The sequence below is a fragment of the Idiotropiscis lumnitzeri genome, chromosome 20 (assembly GCF_059441095.1).
Source record: "Idiotropiscis lumnitzeri isolate Australia: NSW breed Sydney's pygmy pipehorse chromosome 20, RoL_Ilum_1.0, whole genome shotgun sequence".
Lineage (NCBI taxonomy): Eukaryota > Metazoa > Chordata > Actinopteri > Syngnathiformes > Syngnathidae > Idiotropiscis > Idiotropiscis lumnitzeri.
Genome location: NC_142410.1, coordinates 4945801 through 4973284, shown reverse-complemented (window position 1 = coordinate 4973284; position 27484 = coordinate 4945801). Strand labels below are relative to the sequence as shown.

At 41.1% G+C, this 27484-nt stretch overlaps 2 protein-coding genes across 4 annotated transcripts; one reads left to right on the top strand and one right to left on the bottom strand.

Annotated features, from left to right (window-relative positions):
• Positions 1–279: 279 nt before the first annotated feature.
• Positions 280–2679, top strand: LOC148317224 (uncharacterized). Its single transcript, XM_088283747.1, has 4 exons — positions 280–411; positions 1012–1056; positions 1493–1718; positions 2170–2679. The coding sequence occupies exons 2-4, from the start codon at positions 1028–1030 to the stop codon at positions 2338–2340; spliced, it is 426 nt and encodes a 141-aa protein (XP_088139873.1). The 5' UTR covers positions 280–411; positions 1012–1027; the 3' UTR covers positions 2341–2679.
• Positions 2417–27484, bottom strand: mpp2b (MAGUK p55 scaffold protein 2b). 3 transcript variants are annotated; one of them, XM_088283743.1, is made up of 13 exons: positions 27185–27484; positions 20792–20873; positions 14065–14165; positions 11080–11232; positions 10697–10852; positions 9278–9505; positions 7332–7463; positions 7149–7251; positions 5923–5991; positions 5313–5474; positions 5025–5227; positions 4716–4844; positions 2417–4633 (listed from the first exon to the last, which is right to left on the bottom strand). In XM_088283743.1, the coding sequence occupies exons 2-13, from the start codon at positions 20820–20822 to the stop codon at positions 4457–4459; spliced, it is 1644 nt and encodes a 547-aa protein (XP_088139869.1). In that variant the 5' UTR covers positions 20823–20873; positions 27185–27484; the 3' UTR covers positions 2417–4456. The 3 variants fall into 3 exon arrangements, with proteins under 3 accessions (XP_088139869.1, XP_088139871.1, XP_088139868.1); XM_088283745.1 differs by lacking the exon at positions 27185–27484 and adding an exon at positions 23395–23435; XM_088283742.1 differs by lacking the exons at positions 20792–20873; positions 27185–27484 and adding an exon at positions 18963–19273.

Sequence of the window (27484 nt, the reverse complement as noted above, 5' to 3'; positions counted from 1 at the left end):
CAGCGCTGACTGAATGGCCAATCAGATTGCTCTCATCATACCCTATTCTTTTGACGATCAATAAGGGAATATTTACAAGCTACTGTCACCTCTCAGCAAGTATTGTACAATAATGGAATTTGAATCTTTTAAGTCCATACAATTTACTCAATCCAGCATTTAATAGCGTGGCGAGCATCATTTTTGCCAAAGTGTCGCAGTTAGTTAAACATTCATTGAGCAACATAAACTTCTGACATTACCCAGGAAATGTCTTAAACAGGAAGTTGAAGTCCTGCAGCTTTAAACGAGACAATAACGTTGTAAAAAGCCGCTTGAAGATGGGAACACATTGCCAGTGACGGATTACACCTTTTTTGAGCCACGCAAAGCTCAGGACATTTTAAGTTATGTTTGGAATTCCTTCATCAGGTAAGACTTAATATGTACACATTAATTAGATATCGATTTATTAAGTAAGTTTTGTTGAATTTTGTTCGAAAGTTTTTAAATGAGTTCTATGGACTCAGCAGATATGGAAAGGGGCAATGAGCCACAGATTTATAGGACGAAGGTCCAAAGAGTATGTTGCTCATTCACATTTGAAACACAATTTCAGTGGTGCACCTGTGTGATTTTGAACGTAATCGTGGACAGCGCAAGGCCTACGGGGGTTATTGCAGGTCACACACATGGGACAGTTTGAACTCAAGTCTTTTTGAGTTTGTCGGCATAAAAAGAGGCGTGACACAATAAGTTGAGGTACCGAACCACCTGCACGATGCAGGCACATTTTTAACAGCTCACTTGTTTTATGTTGTCATGATCAAAATGGACTGTGGTATGTTTGTTTGCTTTTTCTGTACACGTGTTCATTCGCATCGCCGTTTTGATATGCAGCGCACAAAGAGAAATGTTACGGTTCAATAAGTTGGAATAGAAAAGTGAATTTGAGTAGTACTACCCAAACAGTAAACGACAATAAAATCGAATATACGATTATTAATATTCTTTTTTGTTCGTTTTCAACAGCATCTGTGTGGGAGCCATGACCATTGGGAATATATTTCAATATGTGTGAGTAGTCTTCAGATCTTTTTCAAGAAGCTGGTTGCCATGCGCATGATTTATTTATTTTGACTTTGGCAAATTTGAGACGCAAGTCCCATATAGTGGCGGTGAACACAACTCACTGTATGCTGCCAATTTCATGTTGCGTATTTAACAACCACGTTGGTCTGCAACATGCCATAGTGGGGTCAATAAATTGCAATTACGTGAGTGTCATTTTAAGCAAAGGCTATTGAAACAGAAAAGGTGCCAAAACATGTAGATTGACAAAGCAATACTCACAGGCATATATTCTTTATCGACGTTTCTATTCATATCACTGACCAAAAATGATTTTAAAATACAGGTGGTGCAAGTCACCAGATTGGTAAAGAAATAAATTCAACTCGTATCTCAAGGCAGTGCTGAAGAAGTAATAATCACATAACTCACCGGCTGCCAGATTCCCTTGCTTGGTGGTGTCCATCGCCGTGGTGCTCCTCTGCTTCTATTTGCACGCCAAGAAGAAGAGAGCGGCGTTTGATGTCACCGTGGCAGCTGTTCAAGAGGACAGCGGCGCCTCCATCCAAGCCATTTCGCTAGCAGAAGGTCCGGAGGTTGTGGAGAGACATGACGACAGAGTTCCTCCGCGCTACAGCACCATTGATCTCCCGCCGCCTTACTCACTGGTGGGTAAACCACCTTATATAAAAGATCTTTAGACCAAGGACTTGCAAACATTTTGAAAGGAATTCTTTAGAATAAGAATAAGAGTGATGCAGTGTCATACTAAATACAGATTATTAAAGGACTCGTACTATGTAAAGTTGATTTTGCACCACTTTGCGGCCAAAACACGATCACACCAAAGCCAAAAGGTAAGCAGAGCTGCGGTGTTAGTAAATTATTTCTATATACAATTTACATGCATTAAGGTTGTCAAAAGCAGCCCGTTGATAACGAGTTAACTTTAAGTTCTACAACCAATTCATCCGCCTTATTTGGAGAGACCTGGCCTTGTCTACTATTACAACTAAAACAAGCCGATATCACCATGGCAACAAATAAGCCGTTAAAATGAATTTCTTTTTTTTTTTTTTTCTCCCTAACTTTGCAAATTTAAATTCAAATCTCTTTCAGTTTGACCCCAAACTGACGAGCGTTTGGCCAGGAGGCCCGCCCCCCGCTTATGAGATGTATCCAATCACGCTGCCTCTGGCTCTTCATCACTGGAGGAGCCCGTCGAGACCGCCATCACCCTCTACCAGCAGCCACGTGCGCCCACCCTCCCACGGGGCATCTTTCAGCTGAACATTTATCGACAGACAGTGCGATTCTCTGATAAACATTTTGTTGCTGTGCGTCAAAGATAAAAATGTACCATCAGTCACACCAACACTCGTCTTTGAGTGACATTAGAATCTTTATTACAATACACTACCGATGAGGTGAAGGTAAAATAAATACGTCGAAGTTGCCAGTATTGTTGGAACAGGTCTTTAAATATCCTATGAATCCTTGGCTTTTTGAAGCGTGTTAAGGCAAAAGTATAAGTATTGGACTGCTTGTACGTCACGAATAACGACATCAGCTGTAACAGAACATGAAAAGGTAACTAATGTCTTCAGATTCCTTTGTCTACCTTTCTGCGACCATCATATTTGCAATTGGCAGCGCTACAAATGCTTGTACGAGTAAACCAAGCAGGTTGCGGTCAATTGGTCGATATTGGCTAGTTTTCTACGGTTTAATGTAGACAACTGGAGCAATGTGTATAATGTGCTAATTATTTCTATTGCTGTTTTTTTTTTTTTTTTTGTTCCCAGATGAGTGAAGAAACACAAATAAAGCACATTTCTTAAATACAATCATACTAAATGATGAGGTGGTAAAATACACGTAATTCAATACAAATGTCCCATTTGGTATGTTACCGTCACCTACTTTGTCTGTCTGATAGCAATCCAATGTAAACATTTCACTACATTACATATTTAAGATTTGGAAGGCAAAAAGATAGACCCTTCCGACATAACTGACTTATCAACGATACGTTACTCTCGACGATGATTGGCCATTCCAATAGATTTCAATCAACTCTGGGGAAAACTCATCAATCTACCGATGAATTGTTCACTTTGAAATAATTTGAATGGGATGGGAAGGTTCTCTGAATGTTCTGAACTCCTTGGCAATGATAATGCCATCAGGTGGATCTATCTTAAGATCATTTTGCTGATCGCTGCTGTTCTTTTCACCCCCCCAAAAAAAAAACAGACTCAAGAGCACCTCTGCTGGCCAGTAGCATCAAGATGCATATTTGCGGTTCTTTGCAGAAATTATTCTTCGTTATTCTCTGTTTTTGTGCCGAGTCTAACGGCCAGTCTGATACAAGCACTGCTCTGGCGTCATCCTGGTGCTGCAGCTGATATTCGCTTCCATTTTTCACAAGCTGTACTCAACCATTTAGGACTTTTTCTAAATCAACAAAGGAATTATGTCTCAGGCATGGTCCACAAATCTGTCTAAATTTGCATTTGTGAGCATCTCTCTTTTGGCCAAAATAGCATCACCCTCACGGGTATGACATCGTAAAAGAGAAGTCTAATCAAACATTTTCTTTACAATGTTTATGCATCTGCAATTGTCTAAATATCATATTCTGCCTAAGAATATCCACCGGTTTTTATCCATCTCATGGGACGGACAACTGCAAATTGCATTGCAGTGCGTTAGGGCCCAGGTAACGAGCCGTAACGGTCCGCCCGTTTTTCGGGTTTGGGCATATGATGTTCGCAACCTCAAAAAAAAAAAAATTTGACTCAAACCTCAGAATTTTTCTTCACAAGCAACTGGCCTCTGCTCCAGTTCCTGGACCTGCACATAAAGCGTACAACTGCACATTTTACAGCAGCCTTACGTGGTTGACAACAGAAGAACACCCGTGCAGTGATCATGCTCTCTTAATCATCATCTTTACATGCTACACCTGTGAAGTGGAGTGATGAACTCACCAAAGATTCAGACAGAGTTGTGAACAACATTTGAGAGAAATAGCCATTTTGAAAAATGTGTTTCTATTTTGTGTCAATTACTCACGGACTGTTACGTCCCTCTCAATTTCAAGCACACTCTAAGAATAAATAAGGGTGGTGGTGGCGTGCATGGCAATCAACAATCAGTCCCACACAAATGATGGCCGTCCCTACTGTACTGTGACCGAGTTTGCGATTAGCGCACACCCACGCACACGATTGCACTAAAAACCGAGAGCCCACTCTAGAACCGTTTCAATCTCAACAGAATGATGACAAATTAAGAAGAACACCAAGTCCGCTCAAAGACGCCACTTAACATTTTTGGCCCCTGAATGTCTCAGTGGGCGTTAAATGAAATGGTCCGCCGTTCTCCAGCTCTGCACTCAAACTCAAAAGACCCAGCTGACAGGCACCCACTGCTGCTCGTTTAACAGTTTTTCCATGGCGGCGCGTAGACTTCGGAAGGTGGCTTCTAGGCCGTCGTTGACAATACAGAGGTCAAAGTAATGTCCGTAGGCCCTCTTGATGCGCTCGCTCTCGTCCACCGTCCTCTTCAGCTCCGAGTCCTGAAGGGAGCACGTCGAGGAGGATTATGTTAGTGCGTGTTGGCCGCTTGGTAGCCTTTCGTTTTAGAACATTTGCACTCACCGTTAACTGTTTCGTGACCACTCCCGACTCTATTGCCGACCTGTTCATGGCCTTGAGGACCTCAAAGTCGGGAGCCTCAATGAACACGACGTATGGCAAGAACTCAGACGTCCGCAGAACTTTAAGAGCCTTGAGAAAACACATTAGGTATTTGAGCGATTGTAGTTCTCACCGTACAGGTCATTCAAAACTTTGGAGGTCAAACATTTCACCTGGAAAGGTTCTAGTTTATATTAGGTTGTTCCCTGAAATTTCAACCAAAGCCCAAAATCCTTAATTTTTTCTGTGAGTGGCACATGATTCCGCTACCTGAGGGTTGACATCCAGGATGCAGATCTTTCCCGTTTCCGTCACCTCGTGAATGGAGTTGATTTTCGTACCATACAAGTTCCCGTCGTATTCGCCGTGCTCCAGGAAACGCCCGTTTTTGATGTCGCACTCCATTTCGCTGCGCGTCATGAAGGAATACATCTGACCGTCTTTCTCGTCCACCTTTGGTTTTCTGCTGGTGACTAGTGACAACAAACGGAAAGCTCTGAGAGGAAACTTAATGAACAGGATGTGCAGTTTTGGATGTTGTTGCGCATTTGGACTCACAAGGGATGGTGGTGCCGTACCGCTGGGGATCCATCACCAGCAGCTTGTTCTTTAAACTGCGACGGCCAACGCCCTGCGCACCAATCAGGACCAGCGTCTTCCTTCTGAAGGGAGGCACCTTGGCGACCTCTTCATAGATCCGAAGCTCGTGACGATCAAATTCTTGCAAAGAAAAAAAATGAATTAGGAATTTGATACTGTGTACGTCAAGCAGTCTTTTAAAGGGTGGGTTCTTCACTTTTGTGTACGGGGACCATTTTTCCAAGGGCCCCCTCATAATCCTAACGCCAATTAAACAGCACACATATGCAGCTCTAAATGTCCCAGGTATCGTAAAGCTGCTTATTTTCAAGAAAAAAAAAAGATAAATTCCCATTTTATAAATGAGAATTGTCATTATTTTACTTACAAAATAGTATATTAAAATTAAAGTGTAACAAAGGAAGAAAATATGGCTCTCTAACAAGAGAATTTCAAAAAAAAACTTTTTCACTTTGAAAAATTAAGGATGAGCAGTTTTTTTTCTTTTTTCCCATTCCTGTAAAAGAATATGCAATTTTAAAAAAGCCACCAAGCTCATGCACCCCAGTCTGAGATCTGATTCAAGTACCTGCGTTCTTGGTGGTTAAATACATCATCTTTTTCTTCTTCTTGCCACCCACTCCAGCACACAAAGGACCTGAGATAATCCAAAACAGATTGAACAGGAGTTTTTTTTGCCAGCTATTTCCATACAGTACTAAGGAACATGTCCGCATTCTCGATTTTCAACGAGCAGTGGAAGGAGCTGATGTTATGTGGAGACGTGACCACTAGATGGCACCATACAAGCACTCAGAGCGTTCCTTTGTGTTACCTAATTAGATACAGGGAATGATGTCTTTTGTTGTGAGGCATACATTTATGTGTTAACAGCTCCGCCTCCCCACCCGGGAAAAAAAACAAAAAAAACAAAAGACGTTTGGTTATATCACTTGAACTTCATTGGCAATATTGTGAAAGGGCCAGTTGGTTGGTTTTCGATGAAAAGTGACGTGTCCTTCTGTGGTTCCAAGGGCACTTACAGTATGTCAATGACTTGTTCTCCAGAAAGTGAAGTGCAATTTTGTGACTCACCACACAGCTTTTGTCTGTTGTTAATAAGTGTACACAACACATCAATATAAAACAAGGCCGGGCTCAAGGGCCATATCAGATTTTTTAAATAAACAGCAGGGCCAGGTCTGAAATGCATTCTGCGTATATGATTTTTTTTTATTTTTTTTTTACAAATTTAAAAAACATACTTTTAAAAATAATTAATTATCCAATTACATAATAAAATTAATTATATGTATTCAGCATATTAAGTAATTGTTTATGTTACTGAATTTTTGTTGCATTATTTATAGACAATTGGTTATAGTGAATGATATATTTACAAAAAAATGCATCCAATTTAAGATTGCAAAATTAAGGCACCAAATAATACAGGACTCTAGATAAAGTAAATGCAAACATGAGAAAAAGGCCAATTGTTAATTTGCGTCGAAATGAGTATTGATCGTCAATCGACAATCCAAGCGCAGCTGATTGCAAAGTTTAATAACCGACATCTTGAGCAGGGCCACCCGAGTCATGCGGGTGCTCATTACCAGTACTCTGGCGCTCGCAGCCAGACTGGAGAGGTGACAGCACGGGTGAAATGCATACATGATGTTGAGCGGAGCAGATGTTGTCTTTGTTCCCCGTGTGTTTATGCAGCATGGGGTCAAATCTGCATAACTGGAAATGTTTCTCTCCTTTCCCTCTGTTGTTTGCGGGCTGCCGAGAAGAGGCGTGTCGTCTCGGTCGTACCTGTGGTAACAAGCTCCAGATCTCTTTTCACAAACGCTTTCCTCTTCTCCTCGAGGAGCTGACTTGGAATTAAACCGGCGCTACCTCCCTGGATGTGGCAGGCCTAAGAAAGAGCAACAAACAGCTCTCATGTGCTTTTGAACAACCCTGTGCATGTAACTGTATGCGGGAGGCTGTAATGACCTGCCACCAGTTCAGGTCTTCCTGGTTGAAAATCTGCAAAATGTCTCCACTGCAGAAGCTCAGTCCTGCTTCTTTACATGGGATCAGGTTATCGTGGGACGGGTCGTAGTCGAAATGGCATTTGACGAAAGCCTGCAATGACAGACAGACAGATTTGGGATAACGGACAAGCGAATTCAAAACAAATGGGCACATACTTTGGCTTACTCTTAAATGAAGACTGAGCGTTATTCACTTTGGCAGAAGAACAATCAAATCTACTCTCCGTCACAGCTTAAGGCTCATAAGCACAACGTTCAAAGATAGGACACCAACAGAGAGAAAGAAGGCGCGAGAGAGAGAGAAAGAAAGAGAGACAGTGATACAACAACGAGAGAGACAAAATGCGTCACCATGGAAACCATTGCCCCCCCCTTTCTGCTCTTGACGCCTTTTCTCATACTCCAGTGATGTATGATCATTAAAAAAAAAAAAAAAACACACTGTTGTGTGCGTGTTGCGTTTAAACAACGTTTTCGAGGCATGAGCTCAGCGGCTGTGGCCGAGACTGTATAATACTCGGACTCATGCAAATATATTAAACTGTCTAGAGGACTGCACCTTTTCAAATCCAAACGGAGCGAGTTTACGTTTTACAATTGGGGTGTTCGAGGGCACTTCTGACAAGCCCACTTTATTTAATACATGTCACTAGAATAGAAAATGTCCAAGACAAAGATCAAAATCTTAATTCATGGCGTTATCAGAGGAACAATTATATTCATATCGATGGCGTCTGTGCTCGGGGCAAAAAGAGCCTTTCTTTGCAGACCAATGAATTGGAAAGCTGATGTTTATTGGCAGACAAAACACAATTGGCAGCCACTTTCCTCTTCAATGCCATCACTGAAAATATTAATATTGAAACGCTCACTGCATATTTGATTAAATGTCAGACGAGGACTTCGGTGCCGTGTGAATTGGGTAGCTCTCCGTTTGTAAAATGAAATTTCTAGTTTATTAAAATATCGCTTTATTTTTGGCTATAAAAAAAAAAAAAAAAAAAAAGATTCAGCTATTGGAGACAATATCCCACTGCACAATTTGATTGTCAGCGTAAATCCATAAATGCCTTATTCACTTTATCTTACGGTCACCAAATCAAAATGTTCATGCACGTACTAAAAATTGAGTTCTGTCTGGGCCATGGAAATCCGCAAAGGTTGACTCAATGATATCAAACTCTTTGTTGATTGATTTTTTTTTTCTTTAAAAATCTTCAAAAACAACAACTAGGTTAGCTTCTTGACCACCGTTTTGACAGTCCCGCTCGGCTCGGTCACGCGATACAGCAGGAAACAAGTAAACGCATGAGCTAGCAAAAATGATGCAAATGATTAAATGAACAACCATGAAACAGTAAACAAGAATTAAGAGACTATCGGGTGTCCTACTTAAAAAACAGGTTTATCACGATAGGTGATTTTTTTTTTCACACCAAGTCAGCTGTGCATAATCCGTGGCGACAACTTGCAAATGAACCAATAGAAACCTGCGTTGCGCTAAGAAGACCAAGCACCCGGCATTAAAAGACAAGCCTCGATAAATGAATTCCTTATCTCCATTTCCTACATCCCATCTGCGAAAGGCCGAATTCGGCAACAAAAACAAAATGACGGAGTAGACGGGAGATAAGTGACACACTATGTGACACAGGCACTAAATGTGAATTGAATACAAACAAGTGAAGGGCTGCCACTTATTTATAACGACAACATTCTGCGTGATTGTGAGTTGTATTCTGAATTCATTTGTATTTATTAAGGCTGGGTCTGCCAAAATATTGCAGGCTGCGGTTTCACAAAAAAAAAAAATAAATTAGCATGCAAGTGACCACTTTTCATTGTCGCCCAAATGATAGTTTGCCCAGACAATATTTTGGACAAGCTCTTGCTGTGAGGACTGACCTGTCTGGGTGTGTGCGGCTCCTGGTAGCTGGGCAGGATCTTCAGTACAACGCTGCCACTTGCCTCCTTGAGCATCTCCTGCAGCACTTTGGGGTCGTTGCCCACCTCCTTGCCATTCACCTCCTTGATGATATCCCCCACGTGCAGCAGACCTTGCTGGTCAATCATGCCGCCGTGGAGGATTCTGGCAATCACAAGCTCGCCACTCTCCACGCGAAACGTCACTCCCTTTAACGCAAAAGCGTTCCATACTGAGCAAAATTGCTTAATATACATCAGTGCACCTCCAACAATGTTTAGAATTCATACTTGAAAATGGTGATCTTACCCAAAACTATAATCCTGAAGCCATTTAATCTCATTTCAATGTCATTTGACAAAATTACCCTTAAAAATAAATGTTTTACAGGTGATTTGAGAAAAACTCAATAAAAAAATAATGCACTGCAATTGTGCGTGTAGACTCTCTGTAACTTCGACTATGGACCCAGGCTAAAATGCACCACCTCCCCGGCTTGCATAGGGTGTCTGTTTGGAAGGGTCATAATAGCTTTGGAGTTTTCAATATAGTTAGTTTAGTTCGTGTATTTTTTATTGTATTTTTTTTAATCAGTTAGTTTAAAATTTGGCTGGTTCATTCATTTTTATTTATTTTTTTAATGCTATGTATTAGTTGATTTCCGTAGCGTTAACCAAGCATTTTATTTTATAGTAAACTACAATTAACAAACAACTGTTTTTCTGAACAGCCGAACAGTAATACGGAAATACACTTAAAAAAAAAAAAAAAAAAACACAAACCGAAAGATCATATATGAAATAATTGACAAAGATGAAAATGAACGCCATTCGAGAATTATAGTTTTAGTTAGGTATTAGTTTGAGGTTGTTTTTTTTTTTTTTTTTGTAAAGCACTCATTTTTATTTAATTTCCTTCACTGAAATGCTTTTTGATTTTTGTTTTATTTAGTTGATTTTTTGTTAACCATAAAAACTTTGCTCTGTATCACGGCAACATGTGTCCTTCACACCTTTTTAGACGGGCCACCAAAAAAAAAAAAAAGTTTTCCCAATAGACACAAATAGGTGACATTTTTGAATACTGAAATGTGACTATGTGGGGATTTCTCTATTTTAAGGCAGAAAGGAGAGCAATTACTAAACTTGGCAATGACACAGAGTATCGATGAACAACCTAATGAAGTGACAACAGATAAATCCACTCTATTTTGTGTCATGATGTGGAATCATTTTTTCCCTGCTTTTCAACAGGGCGACAAAATAAAAAAATAAATAAATAAAAAAATCCTCACTGCACTGCAATGTGTGTGGAAATTTTAAAACATTTTATCAGCTTGCTGGATTGATCACTCTTCTCTCCTTTCATTTCCAGCGCGAGTGAATTTATCATCCACTCACCAGATGCTCGCCGGACACCTTGCGGATGCCCACCATCCTCACAGCGTCAGGGGGCACGGGTTGGTTGTTGAGGGCTGCGTCCATGAAGGCACAAGGACTAGGAGGAGGAGTCTCGTAGTTTTTGGAAGCCACAGAATCATGAGTCTCCAGCAGAGACTTTAAGAGAGAGAAAAAAAGATGGTGTAAAATGTTGAGAATGACAACGAGACGATGGCAAGATCATGCTACAATGTAAATATAAAGACGCTCTGGCTTGAGCTCACTTCACTCCAAATCAATCGCATCGACGCTGGCACAGCATGCGTCATTAAGCATAAACTCCGGCCGTTCCATGCCGCACGCCTCTAGTTTGCAGTGAGATTTACAGCTCTTGTTTTAAAGACCTGAAAGTGAGGCTCCTTCAGGATGCGGGCCAGCTCGTCGGCTGCTTGGCTCCGGTGTGCCAGAGGACTGAGCTCCTTGAGGATGTCCTGGACCAGCTCCACGTTGTTCTCCCGCACCGCCTCCAGCTTGGGCTCCTCAAAGCGCTCGTGAGCCTTGGTTTTGATGAGGAGAAAGCAGATGGTACAACGAGTTGAAGTCTTACCGTACGTATATTTTCCGTCTTTTCTTGGACTGCTCGTTGGCATCTAATTTACAGTGAAACCAACATGATATGACAAATAACACTTTCATCACGACTAATGTGAAAATACACACAAAAAAAAAAAAAACACCTCAGCACAAACTTGTGCCTTGATCCCATGCCATGTACATTTTGCCTGTGTGTTCCGAGACACATTAATATTTCAGGGAAGCATCAATCTTTCACTTTCTCCTTCTCTACAGTCAAGGACGTAGGGGTTTTATAATTCTGATCCAGGTTCAGCAGCAAATGAGTTCTTCGCTCACCCTATGCAAGTTATGGATCTTCACGAATGTGCCTTTTTTTTTTTTCCAAATTGAAATCAATGAATCCTGCAACTGTGTGCATAATACACATATGCTTTATGATACATAAACAGCAATCTAGCATGACTTTGAGCTCCAATTAAAATTCTTATTTCCATGGACCAAGACAATCGTTACTCATTAAAAGCGAATCAAAACAAGCGCAATTTACTGTAACCTGATGGAGCAATCTGTCAGCCGCTGGCTTTTGGACAACATGCAAGCATGGCCACGTTGATTCATGCAAACTTACAGAATCTCTAAAGCATTATATTAATAACACCATCACGCTTGTATATTATTTATTGTGGTCTGTCCATTTCCAATAGGATATACAGGGTGTAGGAATAAAGCGTTGTCCTCTTATTCTCGGAATATATCAAGTCATAAAATTTCCCGATGAAAACTGATTGCCGGCCCGGTAAGTGTTATGAATGATATTTCATGGCGCCATCGACACGAGATTGCCTTTCAGTTCATGAGCTCCGATTTGATCTACAATACGTTCGATCACGGGTGATTGGATTGGTCACTAAAATACCCTGCAGACAACTCAACCTAAACCTGAACGTAAACCTTAACGACCTGATTTCTAATGCAGCACTTCCAGCTAAATGTCACGCTGTCATAAAACGGGGAAAGAGTATTGTTTTTATCAAACATGCTTGTTCGGGGAAACCATGAAAGGTAATATGAAACGTGTCCAACTCTGGGTGCATTTGACTCACTCGGTCAGTGAGTTTGAACTTTCAGCCTACCGTCTTGTGATGAGTCACGTTGAGCGTATTGTGACTCCAATCACTGATCGGGTTCAGTACATAGTGGTTACGGACTGGGCTGATTGCTACATTCTATTGTGAGCGCGGTGCAATCAATGCAATTCAACAAAGTCATCTCGCGGCAGAATCACGTGAGGCTTCTCGCTCAGCACGCCACCGTTTGTTAAGTGTTCATGGATCCAGCAAAGGAGGAAAGAGTGTCTATAACCCTGGGAAATAAAAAAAAAATGTCCGGCATCATTCCACGAGCCACATCCACTCATAGCATGCCTGAGCACATTAGTCTCTTCAAGTTAATCTCTGAAATTTCCTCCAAGGTGCTCGTACCTTACAAAGCCGTTCAGGCCCGGTTTTTCTAGATTGAGGTAATAGCTTGTTGCTCGCTTTTAGAAAGAAACACCGTCATCATTATTATTAAGACAAGACATTTCATAAACGAACATGTCTTTCCTTGAATGCATTTGCAATACCACAGCACATGTTACTTCTTGTTTTGTTTTTTTGGTCTTTACTCTTGGCAAGTAAAGCGACAGAATATGAGAACAACCACCGAGAAGACCGTCTGTCATTGCAGGGCCTATTCAATTCGTGTATGGATATTTCAAAGGTAAATTTTTTTTTTAGGTTAATTTTATGTGCAAGTTGTGATTCGTAAGGCAAGAATGGGTTTACATCATCGCTGCAAAATTTAATTTTTTTTAATAATGCACTTCAAAGAAGGAAGTCGGAGAAGTTTTAGGGCGGGACAACGTGTCAGAACTGCGAGGCACTTTGTAATTGCGTTGGTTACTGTTAGGTTGAAGATATATTTTATCCCATATTTTACTCTATTAGTATTGCAAAAGAATTGTTCCACAGCGTGACCTATGTTTGACCATATGGATGATAAGACTTCACTGAGAAGCGGATGCCTGAGGACTGGATCAACGTCTGCAACATCAAAGGAGGTGTGCCGATACACACCTCTGAAACAAAAGGACTGAGACTTTAGTACCAGAGCATTAAAAGGCATATCTGCCTTTTCAATCAGTGGATGACTGACATTGATGTCTGTCTTTCCTCTTGTGTCTGAGATGTTTACATGTTCCTGCTGGTGCGCCCCCCTTCATCCCTTAGTGCAAATACATTGTATTGTTAGGGACTTCCCTAATAAAATAGAGGGCTCAGCGGAGTGTGCTCCAGAACGAAGTTGGAGATGTAACTGAGCACACCTCCGTTCGTTCTCCTCGCGAGTAAAAGATCAACTCTTGTCTTCCTTCCATTAATTTAGCCTATGTTCAGTGAATGCTTAGGTGATTAAACCTGACAGTTACATTTTGGAAAAGCTACACACTGAGATCGAAATTCAACTTTTATTCCTCAGCCAAGAGAACAAAATGTAATCCGATCAAGGGTAAAACCATACAACCATCACAAACAGCTTTATAAATAAATGGACTACCTCATGCTAATGCCAATCTTGCTTTCAAGGTTTTCAACAAGGACCTTAACAAGGCTCCACTTCTAGTGACAATAGCACTACAAAACTTATTGAGCACCAAATGTCTGCCACTCACGGACATAACTGTTTCCACGCCACTTTGAAAGAACAATTTGTTGAGTGTGTTCACACTACAAATTTTGGAGTATGATTTTTTTTTTTTTTTTTTTTGCTCTCACCATTGGGCTCTCCATGATGCCTTTGAGGAAGATGAGGTCCAGATCGTTGGCAGTTGTAGAGCTGATGCTGTCACTCAGCGTGTCCAAAGCCTGATGCATGACTACACAAGACACAAAACAAGAAAAGAACTTATTTAATAATTCAGTCGCAGCTAATTTGTTGGCTTAACGGTGAAAACACAGCTTTGTGCAACTGGTCTTTCAGACAACACAAACTTGCGGAACAACACACACACGGATAATTGGAACGCTACATATGAGTGGACAGTAAACAGATGATCACTCAAGACGAACTTTTTTTCTGTTGTTTTATTTAGCACATGCATTTAATATGAAGTGGTTTCGTCTCCACTAACAAGCAAGCATGTGTAATTGTCTTTGTGTACGTTATTTAGCTCCTTTTCTTTTGTTAAGACAGCAATACATATTTAATGGTTGGGAGAAAGCCTACAAATAACTGTGAAACTGAAAAATACTGCCAACGTACAAGCGCTACGTCAAACAACTTTGTTTTACGAGCTCACTTGGACCAAATAGGAATAACAGCATGTGATAAAGACTCATACGTCAACGCGAAACAAAAATCACAGAACTCGGTATGAGAAGCTGTCACGATAATACAAAGCTACATCAATATTTATCTTCAGAAAGAAACGAACGCAACTGTCTGACTCAACTCAAATATCACAAAAGTAGCAGTTTTAAGTGGCATAAATCTTTCCCCGACGAGGATGGGATTCAAACCCGCACGTGCAGATCACAATGATGCCAACTGAGAATCGAACAGGATAAAACTAACGAAATTTGACATTTTACAGTTTCGCCAATTATTCTTTGTCTAGTGAGCCTGTCACATCAAAGCAGCACATTTACATATTATGCAACTAGAAATGGCAAGGTAAACAACATGCAGGGTTGTGCGTGCGGCAAAATACATCTACTGTATTCTCTAATTTACGTTGGCAATCGAAAATCTAAAAATGGAAAAGGGACCAATTAATTTGCCTTTTGTTTTTATTCTAATACAAAAAAAAAAAGAAACAAAAATCACTTCCATGTCAGACATAATCCAATGAAACCAACATTACAAAATACACTTCCTTATCTTGCCTTCAGAACACACAAACCTATCCAGTTAAAAATAATCAAATTTGATTTTTAGTGTGGTAGTTTTTGACTTGAGCCTTTTTTGGTTGTTGTTGTTACAATAAAAGAAATAAACAAAACAAAACACAAGATTTAGCAGCCATCTAAATCTGTCCATTTAACCCAAAACAGAGTCTTTCAGCCTCGGAGGAAATTAAATGATTGGCACTCTATTGGAGAAAGTGTGATTTACAAAGGGAGCCGAGTGAGTGATTACAAGCACTTTAACAATTCGCACTTCGCTTCACGTCTCCACATTTAGACAACCGCGCTAATCGGTGCCACATGTTGAGCCGGCCCTCAAAGTCAGAATGAGGACACAAGTCACATCTTGGCTTTCCTCTCGAGACGAGACGGAAGCCAGACAGGCAATAACAGCGACAGAAGCCGATGACCTTGATCATTCATTACGCAGTCCTTCCGCCCTCTCGCAGGATAATTTCAAAGTAAATTGAGTTATTAATTGAAGGAGTCTTCTGCAGTCAAGTGTTTTCTTTGCGTTTGGCCTCCAACAACAGGAGCGAATGCCAGATTTGCACCCGACAGCGCACATCAGAGTAGCGGGCTCATTTTACACGTCCCTGCCTAATTCTCTTTAATCACATCGGGCTTTTTCTTTTTGCCGCTTTTTTGGATGACTCTCTCTGTTTATTCTTCACAAATGCGACAATGTACAGTGTTCTCACTAATACCAGATCGTTTTATGCGGTTATTGAAAAACCAGCAACAAGAGACAAATTGACAAAATAAAGAGCAATGTCTGTCCACGATGGACTGCGGTAAACTAAAGCGAGCCAAGTGGTCGTTTTAAATGCACAGTGTGTAATTCTCTTAGTTTTATGTTTAGTTGGACTGTAAACTTTAACTGGGCGTGCCAACGGTCAGCTTGAAGTCTTTTTTTGAAGAATTCTTCACCACGTACAAAACGGTTGCTAGTTGTGAACTGAATTAGGTCACTCGAATCAAATCTAAATAAATAAATAGTCCAAACAATGGATTGGGTGCCGAAAAGTCGGTCTCGACTCAAGGCACTATAGTGCACTTCATTTCAGGAAAAAAATAAATAAATATAAATACACACCTGAGCAAGCTTCGAACAGCTAACAGGTTGAGAAGTAAATTCGCCAAGCACATGATTCATGACTTCAAATCACACCCTTGAAGGAAAGTTCAAGAGGACGAGCCATTCAGATCGCTTCTAATAAGAATACAATGTCTTGTCAACAAATAAGGACGTGCAATTACAAGCAAAGCAAATTAAAAGTGGCTGTTGGCCGCTCCAAGGAGAGTTACAATTAAAACCAATGTCACAGAGGCGGCTAAACAATCTGGGCCGATCGTTTGTGCTTAGAGCACAGCAGGGGGGGGGGGGGCATGAACCTCTTACAAAGAATTTAGTGAAGGGTGTCTTGTTGCTATGGAGTGGCAACGAGGGACACAAAGAGGAGGCTGAGAGGTGTGCAAAGCTGATTCTCAAGGGGTCCTTCGAGCCGCCACGTGGTACAGAATGCCGCTCACTTCGATTTCTGACGGTCAAATAAATCCTTGCAGATAACGTCACTATGACCAACTTCTCAGGTTGCTGAAGATGGATGTCTAAGCAAGAGAGAGAGTGAAACATTTTATTGTGGCTTCATTTCTGACTTAATGGGGTGTTTATTAGTTGTTCTACTGAGTGTTGAGACTTTCCACGCTGACGCGCTTGCAGAGTGCAATCAGTCGGGAGCTTCAATGCATAAACATTTGAAGATAACAATTTAATATAACTGAGTCGACACGCTCGTCAACGGTGTTGATATAAAGAGAGAGTCAAGTAGTGAAGAAGAGATTCTCGGACTTGTGGGCAGTGTAAGAATTTTCTGAAAATGAATTCTTAAATCCGGCGGAGTGTGGTCAGATTCGGAGTTGCATGCTCCCTATTTTGTGCTCCAGTTAAGAGGTGATTTAAGGGATGACTGGCTGACTCCAAAATAGAGGAAGGATTTTTAAAAACGCCAACGTTTCATCTTCAGAAGAATCAATGACAAGGACAGTGGACTTTAAAAAAAAAAAAAAAAGTGTCCTTTCAAGCAACCCATCCCTCACTCATCATGGCCAATCATCTAACGAGCCGACTGAAGGTCAGAAGGAAGCGGTCCAACGCCACCCAGTGCGACGAGAAATGTCACAGTGAAGATTTCATCCACACAAACTCCTAATGCAATCAATTTTTTGTTTCGAGCGCGGCCTGTCCGGTTTGTGCGCAGCTCGACTGCTCTAATATATTGTCAGCGAACAATGTGGCGAAATAATTGCAAGTGTCAGCACATCAGCGCGTATCGGAAGCCCGAGCAGATTTCAACTGTCGCGTTCTCTCGAGAGCCCAAAAATGATCTCTGATAGGCTAAACCAGCCCACTTTCTTCAATGGTACAACACTTCAAATGTGAAAACTATTTTGCAGGTCCATGTTTCACCGTGAGAAGCGTATGGATTTGCATACACTTGTGAGATAGAAAGCAAAATGTGACAACGTGAAGGTTGTGAACAATGACACGTTAAGACGTGGTGTCTCTCATTAAAGCACGACTGCGTGAGAATGAGCTCATCACCCATCATGAATGTACAATGTGCGCGCACACACAAACTCAGATGCTTTTTTTTTTTTTTTTCCAGAAAATGGGATTCATTACGGCTGTCACAACTGTCAAGTCACATTACAACGCAGAAGCTTTGGTGCAACACAGAACACGGCGTGGCATATGCACTACACTTACAACAATGTGACTTTACGCGTATTTAAAATCGACGCCATGAGCCGTGACGCCACCTAAATTAATCTGGCAGCCATGACCATTTTAGATGTGACTTTAACAATTGAAGGCAACCCTTGCATGGGTCACAGCTGACAATTTATGTAGGCACATAGCATGTCAATAACGCTGGACACACACACACGCACGCACACAGAGGATATTAATGTACAGTATGGAGCACTATGCAATATTAATGAACTTTGTCAATTAGAAACGGCACGTGTATGGTATGTTCAACTCTATGTTATTGGCAAATGCGTGTTTTAAGTCGACACCAAAGGAAAAATGCATTGTCACCGTCCAGTGACGTTAATGTATTTCCACAGTTGTGCTTTGGACATTGCAAGTTTAAAAAAAAAAAAAATGTGAACTGCGTGTTTGTGTGTGCGTGAGAACGGCTTCCCATGATGAACGGACAATTAGAAGCAGTTTATAACAATAAGTAAGGACATATAAGCACATTATAGAAAAGGCCAAATAAGCCACACAGCAATTTTGACACGCAGATATCAACTAAACTTCAGCCAAACCTTTATTCTGTCCATCAGCATCCAAAGTAGAAGAGGCTGCGTCAAAGTAACTTTTCACAACAACACAACTTTATCCCACTTCCTGTCACGCTCCATTGCACTCAAGCCGGCCAATGCTAATGAAAAGACAGCACTGCGACCGCTGCTGACACCGTGTGACAGTCTTGCCATCTTTATGCATCCATCGCTGTCCTTGTTTTGCGCTCCTGTGCATGCCAATGCTGCCCTGGGGCCCATTCTGTCGCTACTTGTCATCATCGCTAAAGATGTACAAACGGACTCCAGGTCATTGACTTAACCGTGATGTCAACTTTTTCGGTGCATTCGTAAACCTGTGCCAATTATTGCATACAGGTCATCCTGGTTAACACGCCACAAAACATTTAATGGCGCACACGCCCCGTGCAGGTAGACAACCGTGTTCTTACCTTCACCCCCGAGCTTCATTTCCAGGCCCTCCAGGGAGAAGGCAGAGTCGCCCTCCTCAAGGGAGAGTCTTCCAAACAGACTGCCAGCCATGGTGACCAACACCTCACTACGGTGCGCTCACACACACACACACACACACACACACACACACACACACCCCCACACCCAATAATGTGTGTGGGAGGCTGCGCTCACTCCCTCCTCCTCCTCCTCCTGCCAAATAGCTCCTGGCTCTTTCCTCCCTCTCCACCTGCTCTTGACGTGCATGTGTGTGAGCTACGGCTGACTGAGCGTCTTCTCCTCCGCATGAATGAATGCGGATGACAGGCTTGTGTGCACGAGTGGACCAAGAGAAAGCGAGAGCGAGAGGGCGACACGTAAAAGGGGAGTGGGGAAGAAAATAGGAAGTGTGATGCGAATTCGGGGAGGAGGAAGGGAGGGAAGGGAAGGAGGCGGGGCAATATAGCTGGAGGCTACCCTGTGGGGGTTAACTGGGGGGAGACGAGTAGCACTGAGCTGGTTTGCGAGAAACAGATTGGTCAAAGGAGGCGGTACAAAAGGGAGAAGAATCATAAATGAGCAATAGACCGTCGCTGAGATGACATCACTGACGGGCAAACGTCACCGCAAATCGGCAGCCTTGCCAACGCACATTGAGAATCATTAAATGAGTGTTTTGCGCACGAGGGTAGAAATGTGTGAAGGTGACGAATAGGTCAGCTGTTATAATATAACTTGAAAAATGCCTTTGTGAAATGAATAAAGTACTTACGCTGGCTTGGAACAGTTTGTTTTGTAATGCCAAACTGAGCCCTTGGCTTGAGGACAATTCACACATTTTAAATTCACTCCCAGTCAAGCGGACCGCCACACTTTGTGCGAATGCTGAACAGCAAAATATTACACCAAATACTCAGCAACATTATGATATATTATGCTACCTTTGCTGTTTGACTGCGATACATTAGAGCAGGTGCGGCCAACCTTGTGGTGGGACATTGTGATTTCCAGGATAGCCGTACTTGTAGAAATGATCATCTGTAAACGTAAACACTTGCAGAGATTGAAATGACGTGTTGCAAATTGCTATGCATGCATTCCGTACCTTCCTTCCTTGTTGCAGCATAGCTGATAATTCTCGTGAAAAATCACGATAGTAAAAGTGTCTTCACAGAGAGCAATAGACTTTGTCATTTTTTTTATTACAGAAGTGTGTAACAAACTGATAGCACTTCACATTAAGCCAAGAAGGAGCTCGAATTTCAAAAGACCTTTCTTGACAATCGCACCATGTTTTTGTGGTTCGATGAATTATACATTGTATGAGGAGCCTCAAAACCTGATCGGTGTGCGGCAGGCCGAAGTGATTGCTCACGATCCAGACGGAATTAAAGATTTGAAGCGGCAATGCTTTTGTCGCCAAGTGGAGGTCTAACAGTGACGTAAAGTGGATATGCACGAGTGGCGGGCTTCAAAGCGTACATCAGAAAAATCCTCTGAGGCGTGGCTAATTTAGGACTGGAGTTGGAGCGAACCATTATCCAGCTCATTAAGTCACATTAGAACTGGTGAGATGAGATTCACGTCTGGAGTGCCGGATTAGACACAAAGCTTTCACTATCACTCGCGCTCTTTCAACACGCTCCTCAAGGCACTCGACATGATAGGCATCATCAAATGATTAGCTTTTCTCATAGTGACCATGATATTTGAAAATTATTTGTTGTCTTGGGCTGCATTAATTTACTATGCAGGTGTGCAAAGAGTCCCCTGCTGAGAGTCCACATTTTACACAGATGCTCTTGTCACAGCTGAAGAAGCAACTTACCGGAGTCAGAAAAAGTGGTTGCCACGGGCATTTTATGGTTTGTTTCTTCTTTGTGTCCTCCGCCAAACTTGCTTGGTCACACCTGTGAAGCAAAAGAGACATGAAAGAAAAATTCAAGACATAACTTGGCAAATGAATGCAAACTCTCCGGCACAAAGACAGCTTGCTGAAAACAAAGAGATGCGCGAATAATCTTGGTGCTGATCTTTAAATCCCCGCATGAATAATTTGGTTGAATAATTTGTCTCCAATGATGATCTGAAGTCTAAGGCAAGATAATCTGGCCAAATTTGATCTTGACGACCAAAGTCAACAAAGGCCTGATTATCAGATGGCTCGAAAGATTATCCTAAAAGATTAGCCAGAAGGGTGAGGTGTGTTGCAAGAGTCAATCCACTCGCCTCCAGAAATGTTTCCGAAAACCGCCATGCCCAACAAGCGAATGTGAATCGTGTCCAGTAATTACGATTGTGTCCGTTGCCAACCGAGGAAGTACAAGCCGTGGACTCTGTGATTGTGATGTTAAGTAGAATGAAAGCGTTCCTACAGCGAGCAAATTGGATTGGATGCTCTGTTGCACGGTACTGCCACTCACTGGTCAGTATGAGTACTACACCAGAATGCTTATGCAGGAGAAAAACACAGATTTTTAAGTGTGTGCTATGTGATTTGGTACTCATTTTAAAATTTGTCATAAGTGAGGTTTGATCAATTTTATAAATCAGTTAAGATGAAAATTCAGCAGACTGTGCTACTCTTTGCCGTGATAACGATATCAAATGCCTTCTTTCCATCACAGCAGTCACAACTATCGTGATTCCAATCTGTCTAAACAAGCTCCCACCCACACTAACTGCTATCTAACTCACTTTGGAACTATTAATAGACATCCCTGCAGTTACTGCCCTTGTGTCCGTGGGGGAATATTACTAACAGATGGAAAGACTGAACGAGCGGGTGAGTGGGCAGGCTGGCCAACGTTTGGCTTAGAGAGGATCTCTTCATTCTAATTGATCCATTTAACATCAGGCAGCATGAGAACGAACACCCGGGAATCCAAAACTGGCTAGTCGGGTGATGTTTGGCGAAATCCACACTTTAAATCGCGATATGGGCTCGCGGGAATATAAACAGCAGATAGTCATGCAATAAGGAGGAGAAAAAAATAAGACTGCGGTAGTTGTGGCAACATATCAAGTGGGAGGTCTGACAGGAGGTGAACGGGTTGAAATAATAGGGATGACGAAAAGTACGCAGCTGTTGAACCAGAGATGCCACGGGGGGAAGATGCTAATTTCTGGTTGCTATGACAATATCTCAGAAGCAGTACTACGGCACCCTCAACCCTCGAAAGGGTCAATCTTGAATAAATAAATGAGTCCCAACCTCACGTACAACTTTTAAATGATTGCGTCATCAACACTGAACACCAACAGCGTTACCGTTCATTTCCAGTCTTCTCATGGTTTGGTTAACCAAAGTAAGCATCGATCACGCCAAACACTGGATCACATAATAAGGAAGAGTCTTACGTTATTTAATGATTTAATGGTTGAAGGGCTGTAGTTACACTTACAAGTATTGTGATATTGATTGATCGCTCTCAAACGCTGTAAGGGCTTTGGGAAAATTGATCGTGGATTTGGTCCTTAATGCCACGTTAGCGTTCCGCCCACGAGATCCTGTGTTTGCGCAGGGAAATGACAAAGCTCGTTGAAGTATGTAGAGGCCACACGGCAGCCAAAGCCGATTTCAGCAGAGGTTTGTTGGGAATTTGGAACAAACTGGAGTTGTGAACTGCTTTTTTCGGATCACTGATTACTTTAGCATTGTGGTAAAATGAATTGCATTGGGATTGCTTCATCTCGGTTGGTTTCAGTTTTTATTTAAGTTTGTTGTGGCATTGACAATTGTAATCAAGGTCTAAAATAAAGAAGTTAATAGGTATCCTTGAGGAGAGTAGAGAGACGGAGATTGATTACCTTTTTACATTCAGCCTGTGCAATATTGTAGTAAGATACAGGGTTTGTCGTTGGTTTACAACAAATGTCAAAAGTAGGGAGCGGAACTGAAAGTAAAAAAAAACAAAAAAAAAAACACAAGCAATAGTTATAAAAAAAAAAAAAAATTTAAAAAAATCTAAAACTACTCTGACAAGTGCAACGTATCCCCAAATTTACTTCAACAAAAGTAGCATGTGATTCACTACCCACTTCTGGCTGGAGCTAATCACTAACGCAATTTAACTGTAAAGTCACATGCCATTTCTCAGTTTGTGTTCTTGTCCATTATTACGTCCATGTAACCTCATAAACGGCATCAGTCGCGCTCCAAGTCCTGATTCAATTGTAAGTACACAAACCAAGAACGTACTGAAAGCCCAGATGTTGTAACACACTATGTCAAAACAATAAAAGACTGTTTAAGATCTCGCTTAACTTCAAGGAAAGAACTTTATTGTCGCTGGCACAATCTTGTAGGATTCCTTTGGTCAACATGTAACATTTCTGAATTTCTTAGCTGTCAAATGTGTAAAAAGAGCCAATTAACTACGAGCCAATTGATGACATGCGACAGAAACTAGCAGCTCACGGCACACCTACCTTGCCATGCCTGGACTTTTACTATGTCGTCATTTTCAAAAACATTGCCATGCTCAGTCATCCTTGCGGCAAACTGCTTGATCAACATTGCGTCATCTCCAGCTGGTGACACCGACATGCTCAGGAATGCTGATCACTTAATTGGGACGCACATTGAATGTCAATCCGCTTACATAGGAATCTAACTTCCAGGGTGCAGGAAACCTCGCTGCTCAGGAGCAAGCTCCGACCTAATCTCGGAAATTCAAGCATTGGACAACCCTCCTCAAATTTTTTAGAATTGCCCGTAATAATGCTGTAAAACCTGAATATCGCACAAACAAGGATCCTGTTAAACACTAGTTGACAGTGAACTTGCTCTACCCTTAAAAAAATAAAATTAAAAAATAATTAGCAAACAGATGAGTAATTTCATCCCCCCCAAAAACTAAATAAAATGAATAATAATGAAAAAAAATAATAGTAAAATATATATATATATATATATATATATATATATATATATATATACACAGATTAGTTCACTGCTTGTGTTTGTTAAAAGAAAAACATGGGAAGAGAAACTAATTGCAAAATTGAGGTGAAGAGAAATTACAATAACGTTATTTTTATGAGTCGTTCAGCCCTTCTTATGCAAATACTAAGAAATGTCATGCATGCCGTATACATTCCAGGCCTTGAGCAATGACAAATGCTAGCCCAGGTGTCCATGTGACAACCGCCTAGCAGCGTGTAAACACACAAACACGCACACACACACAAAAGCAGCAGCCCAACAAGTCTTAATCCACATATGGAGCCTGGCGTCAGGCCTAAAAATAACCCCGTGCTCCCACAGGTTCAACTCCTCTCATTACTTTACAGAGAAAACTGCCGTATCCAAGACAACCGTGAGCGGTTCCTCACTTTTTTCCCCCCGGTGCATTGCCATGGCAACAAGGGAAATGGCGTAGAACGATGAGAGCGGAATTAAAACTGCTATTTAAACGCTTGATCATCTTAATTACAGAGTTGATCAGATTTACAGTACATTGCCAATTACCATAGCAACCAGAAAATATATAATAATATAAAATATGCAAAATACCCAATTGGCTAAATTTTTTAGCAAAAAACAAAAACAAATAAACTAATAAGAATAATAAACCACTTACTACCATCACACCTAAAATAATCCCGATAGAATATGAGCAGCTTCTAATTAAAAAATTAATGACATGTATAGCGACTAGCACAGTATGGCTCGAGGCAACATGCTGCGATCCCTCCCAGGAGAAGTGTGTGTATTCACCAACCAACTAACACACACTATAGTCCCCATGACAGACCACCCATTAGTTGTTGAGATCTTTCAATGTGCGCGTGTCTGTGTTGGGCGACATATTTTTAGCATTTTCTAAAAGTAAATGTGCTATTTTTAACTGTGTAGCGTACGTAACTACCCTGATGACATGATTCAGTCGTCAATGACGAATGAGGTTGAGGCGACGCTGACGATTGTTATGAATAACGCAAAAATAGTCCGGAATGCGCACACGATACTATAAAAAGGTACACCCCGCAAATCCATCTGATTTAAGAAATGTGAGGCAAAGGACAAACTGGCAAAGTACTGTATTAAGAATACACTTGTAATAAGTCATGAAAAATTATATCATTTCAGTCAGGGATTTCAGAGACAGCTTTAGGAATACTTAACTTAATCCTCTAACACCCAAATTAAAAACTGATAAGAAATATCTTTCGTCGCGGCAAAAGCTAAAATGAAAGATATGTGATATACGTTTAATACACAGTCATCATTGCAGTTCTTTCACATTTTTAAACGAGCAATATTAATTAAAAATATTGGCTATTTCTACACAGTGGATACAAAGAGTTTACACACCCCAGTTGAAATGTCAGGCTTTTTGTGATGTTTAAAAAAAAAATTAAAATAAATAAATAAATAAATAAAAAGCTACCTAACTATTGTCAAAGGTTCTTCTATCAATGTCACCAGTAACTTCAACAACTCAACTTAAAAAAGTCAGAGAGAGATTTTAGAGAGGAAAAGTAAAAAATAAACAACAGAGAGAATCTGGCTGCACAAATGTGCATATCCTCTAATAAACTGGGATGTGACCCGTCTTCGCGATTAACTAATCACATTTGAGTCAACACACACTGGCCACCATTGAAAGTGCCTCTGATTAGGCGTAACTCAAGTTCTGATGTTCTGGCAGGCTTTTCCTGGTATTTTATGTATTCTAGAAGAAGCCCGTAGGTTTTGTTTTATCACCTTGACTACAGCAGCTTAAGAAAAACAGCGCAAATGCATTGTGCTTCCTCTGTGACGCTTTACTACAAGGGATGATAATTTTCTTTATGTATTTTTATTTTTTTATGGTGATGAGGAATATTATGTTTTCACCAAATACACATTTTGGTATTACGGCCAAAAAGTTCAACTTTGGTTTAATCACCTCAGAAAACCTTTTCGAAAGTGTTTGGAGGATTTCTATGTTTATTTTTTTTCTTTGGTCTTGCCAGACATTCAGTATGAAGAGGCCAGGAGATTGTGGTCACAAACAGATAGTACTTGTCAGAAATTCAATGTTGCGTTTGGCCTCTGACAGCCTACATCACCAGTTATCCTCTCATCTTTTCATTGGCTTTGGGGTGGGGGGTGTTCAGGTCTTGGGAATGCACAATACAAAGATTTTTTTTTTTTTAAGGCTGCATTTTCTCCACCGTGTTCTCCAGCACATTTAATGCCTTGCAAATTATTTTGAACCTTTCTTCTCACCGATACCGTATAACAACCTGCCGGTGATGTGTGAACTCTCTGCACTCCATGGCTGTCATTGTGAGATGTCTTAAGCTTTCTCGTCTGAACTCTATTCGGGGTTAATCAAAGGCACGTTAAAAGGTGCTGGGTGTGTGCTAACTCCCATTTAACATGTTTGAATGCAGGTGGTTAATTCTGCACACAGCCACACTCCCCACTTATAATAAGGTATGCAACCGTAGTATCTCAGTTCATTTTATAGATTGACACCCATGAAGTTAGAGGTGGTTGAATTATTTGTTTTGGTCTTATTTTTATGTACAGCATCACAAAAACAGACATTTGAACAGGGGTGTTCAGACTTTTTATATCCCCTCTCAGGTATACATACAGATATGTGTGTTATGATTTACTTTAGTGGTTCAATTCAGTGATTCAGGGGTGAAGTGACCATTATGTAATCTTTATTTTCATTGTATCATTTTTGGTGAGCAAAAGCAACACATTCACCATCTGAAGAAATCAATTACCATGAAAAAAAAGAACAAGAAATACTGACCCGTCTATGCCAAATGTTGTGTTCACGTGCCCAGCATGTGCGCATGCGCAGGCTTCCAGCCTTTAAAAAATTTATAATTTGAACATTAGTGTTCTTTATACTTTTCCATAACGACATTTCCACACAGAAATATTTAGGAAGACTAATATATCGGAAATATAATTGATTTATATATTTCACGGAGAAATCGACGTTTGACGACACCGCACAGGTGCAATGAGGTCAATTACTAACACAACACATATTTAACATATCCACTAATTGGCCTGTTTAAAAGCATGCAGTCAAACCAACGTTTCTATTTGTGCATTCACATAGGATTTAGTACAGGGATTTTCCCCATCATGGGTTCAGTAAAACACAATTACTCGCACAAAAACGAAAATAAAAATGACAAAAACGCCTTATTGTGTTCTTTGTTCGACGTTCCCTCCGCCGAAGAAAGGGCATTCCCCGCTTACCTTTATCCGGCTGCTTGAGGACGCCACTCGGCTCGGTGCTGCTGGTGTCGGCGGCAGGTCTTGGTTAATCCGCGCGGACTCTTGCAAGCGCCAACTGCAACCCACTCAACGCGCTTTTTTTGTGCAAGAGCTTGCTTGCCCGAAGACAAAGAAAACACTTAATTGTGGTTTAAACAGTCCCAGTTTCTTCAAGGTGGTTGAATAAGGTTCGGTGATGGAGAATAAACGTGACGGTACTGCCCGACAACACACACGGGAGTGCGAGTCTGGCGTGGTTCGGAACCTCCTGTCAGCGGAAAT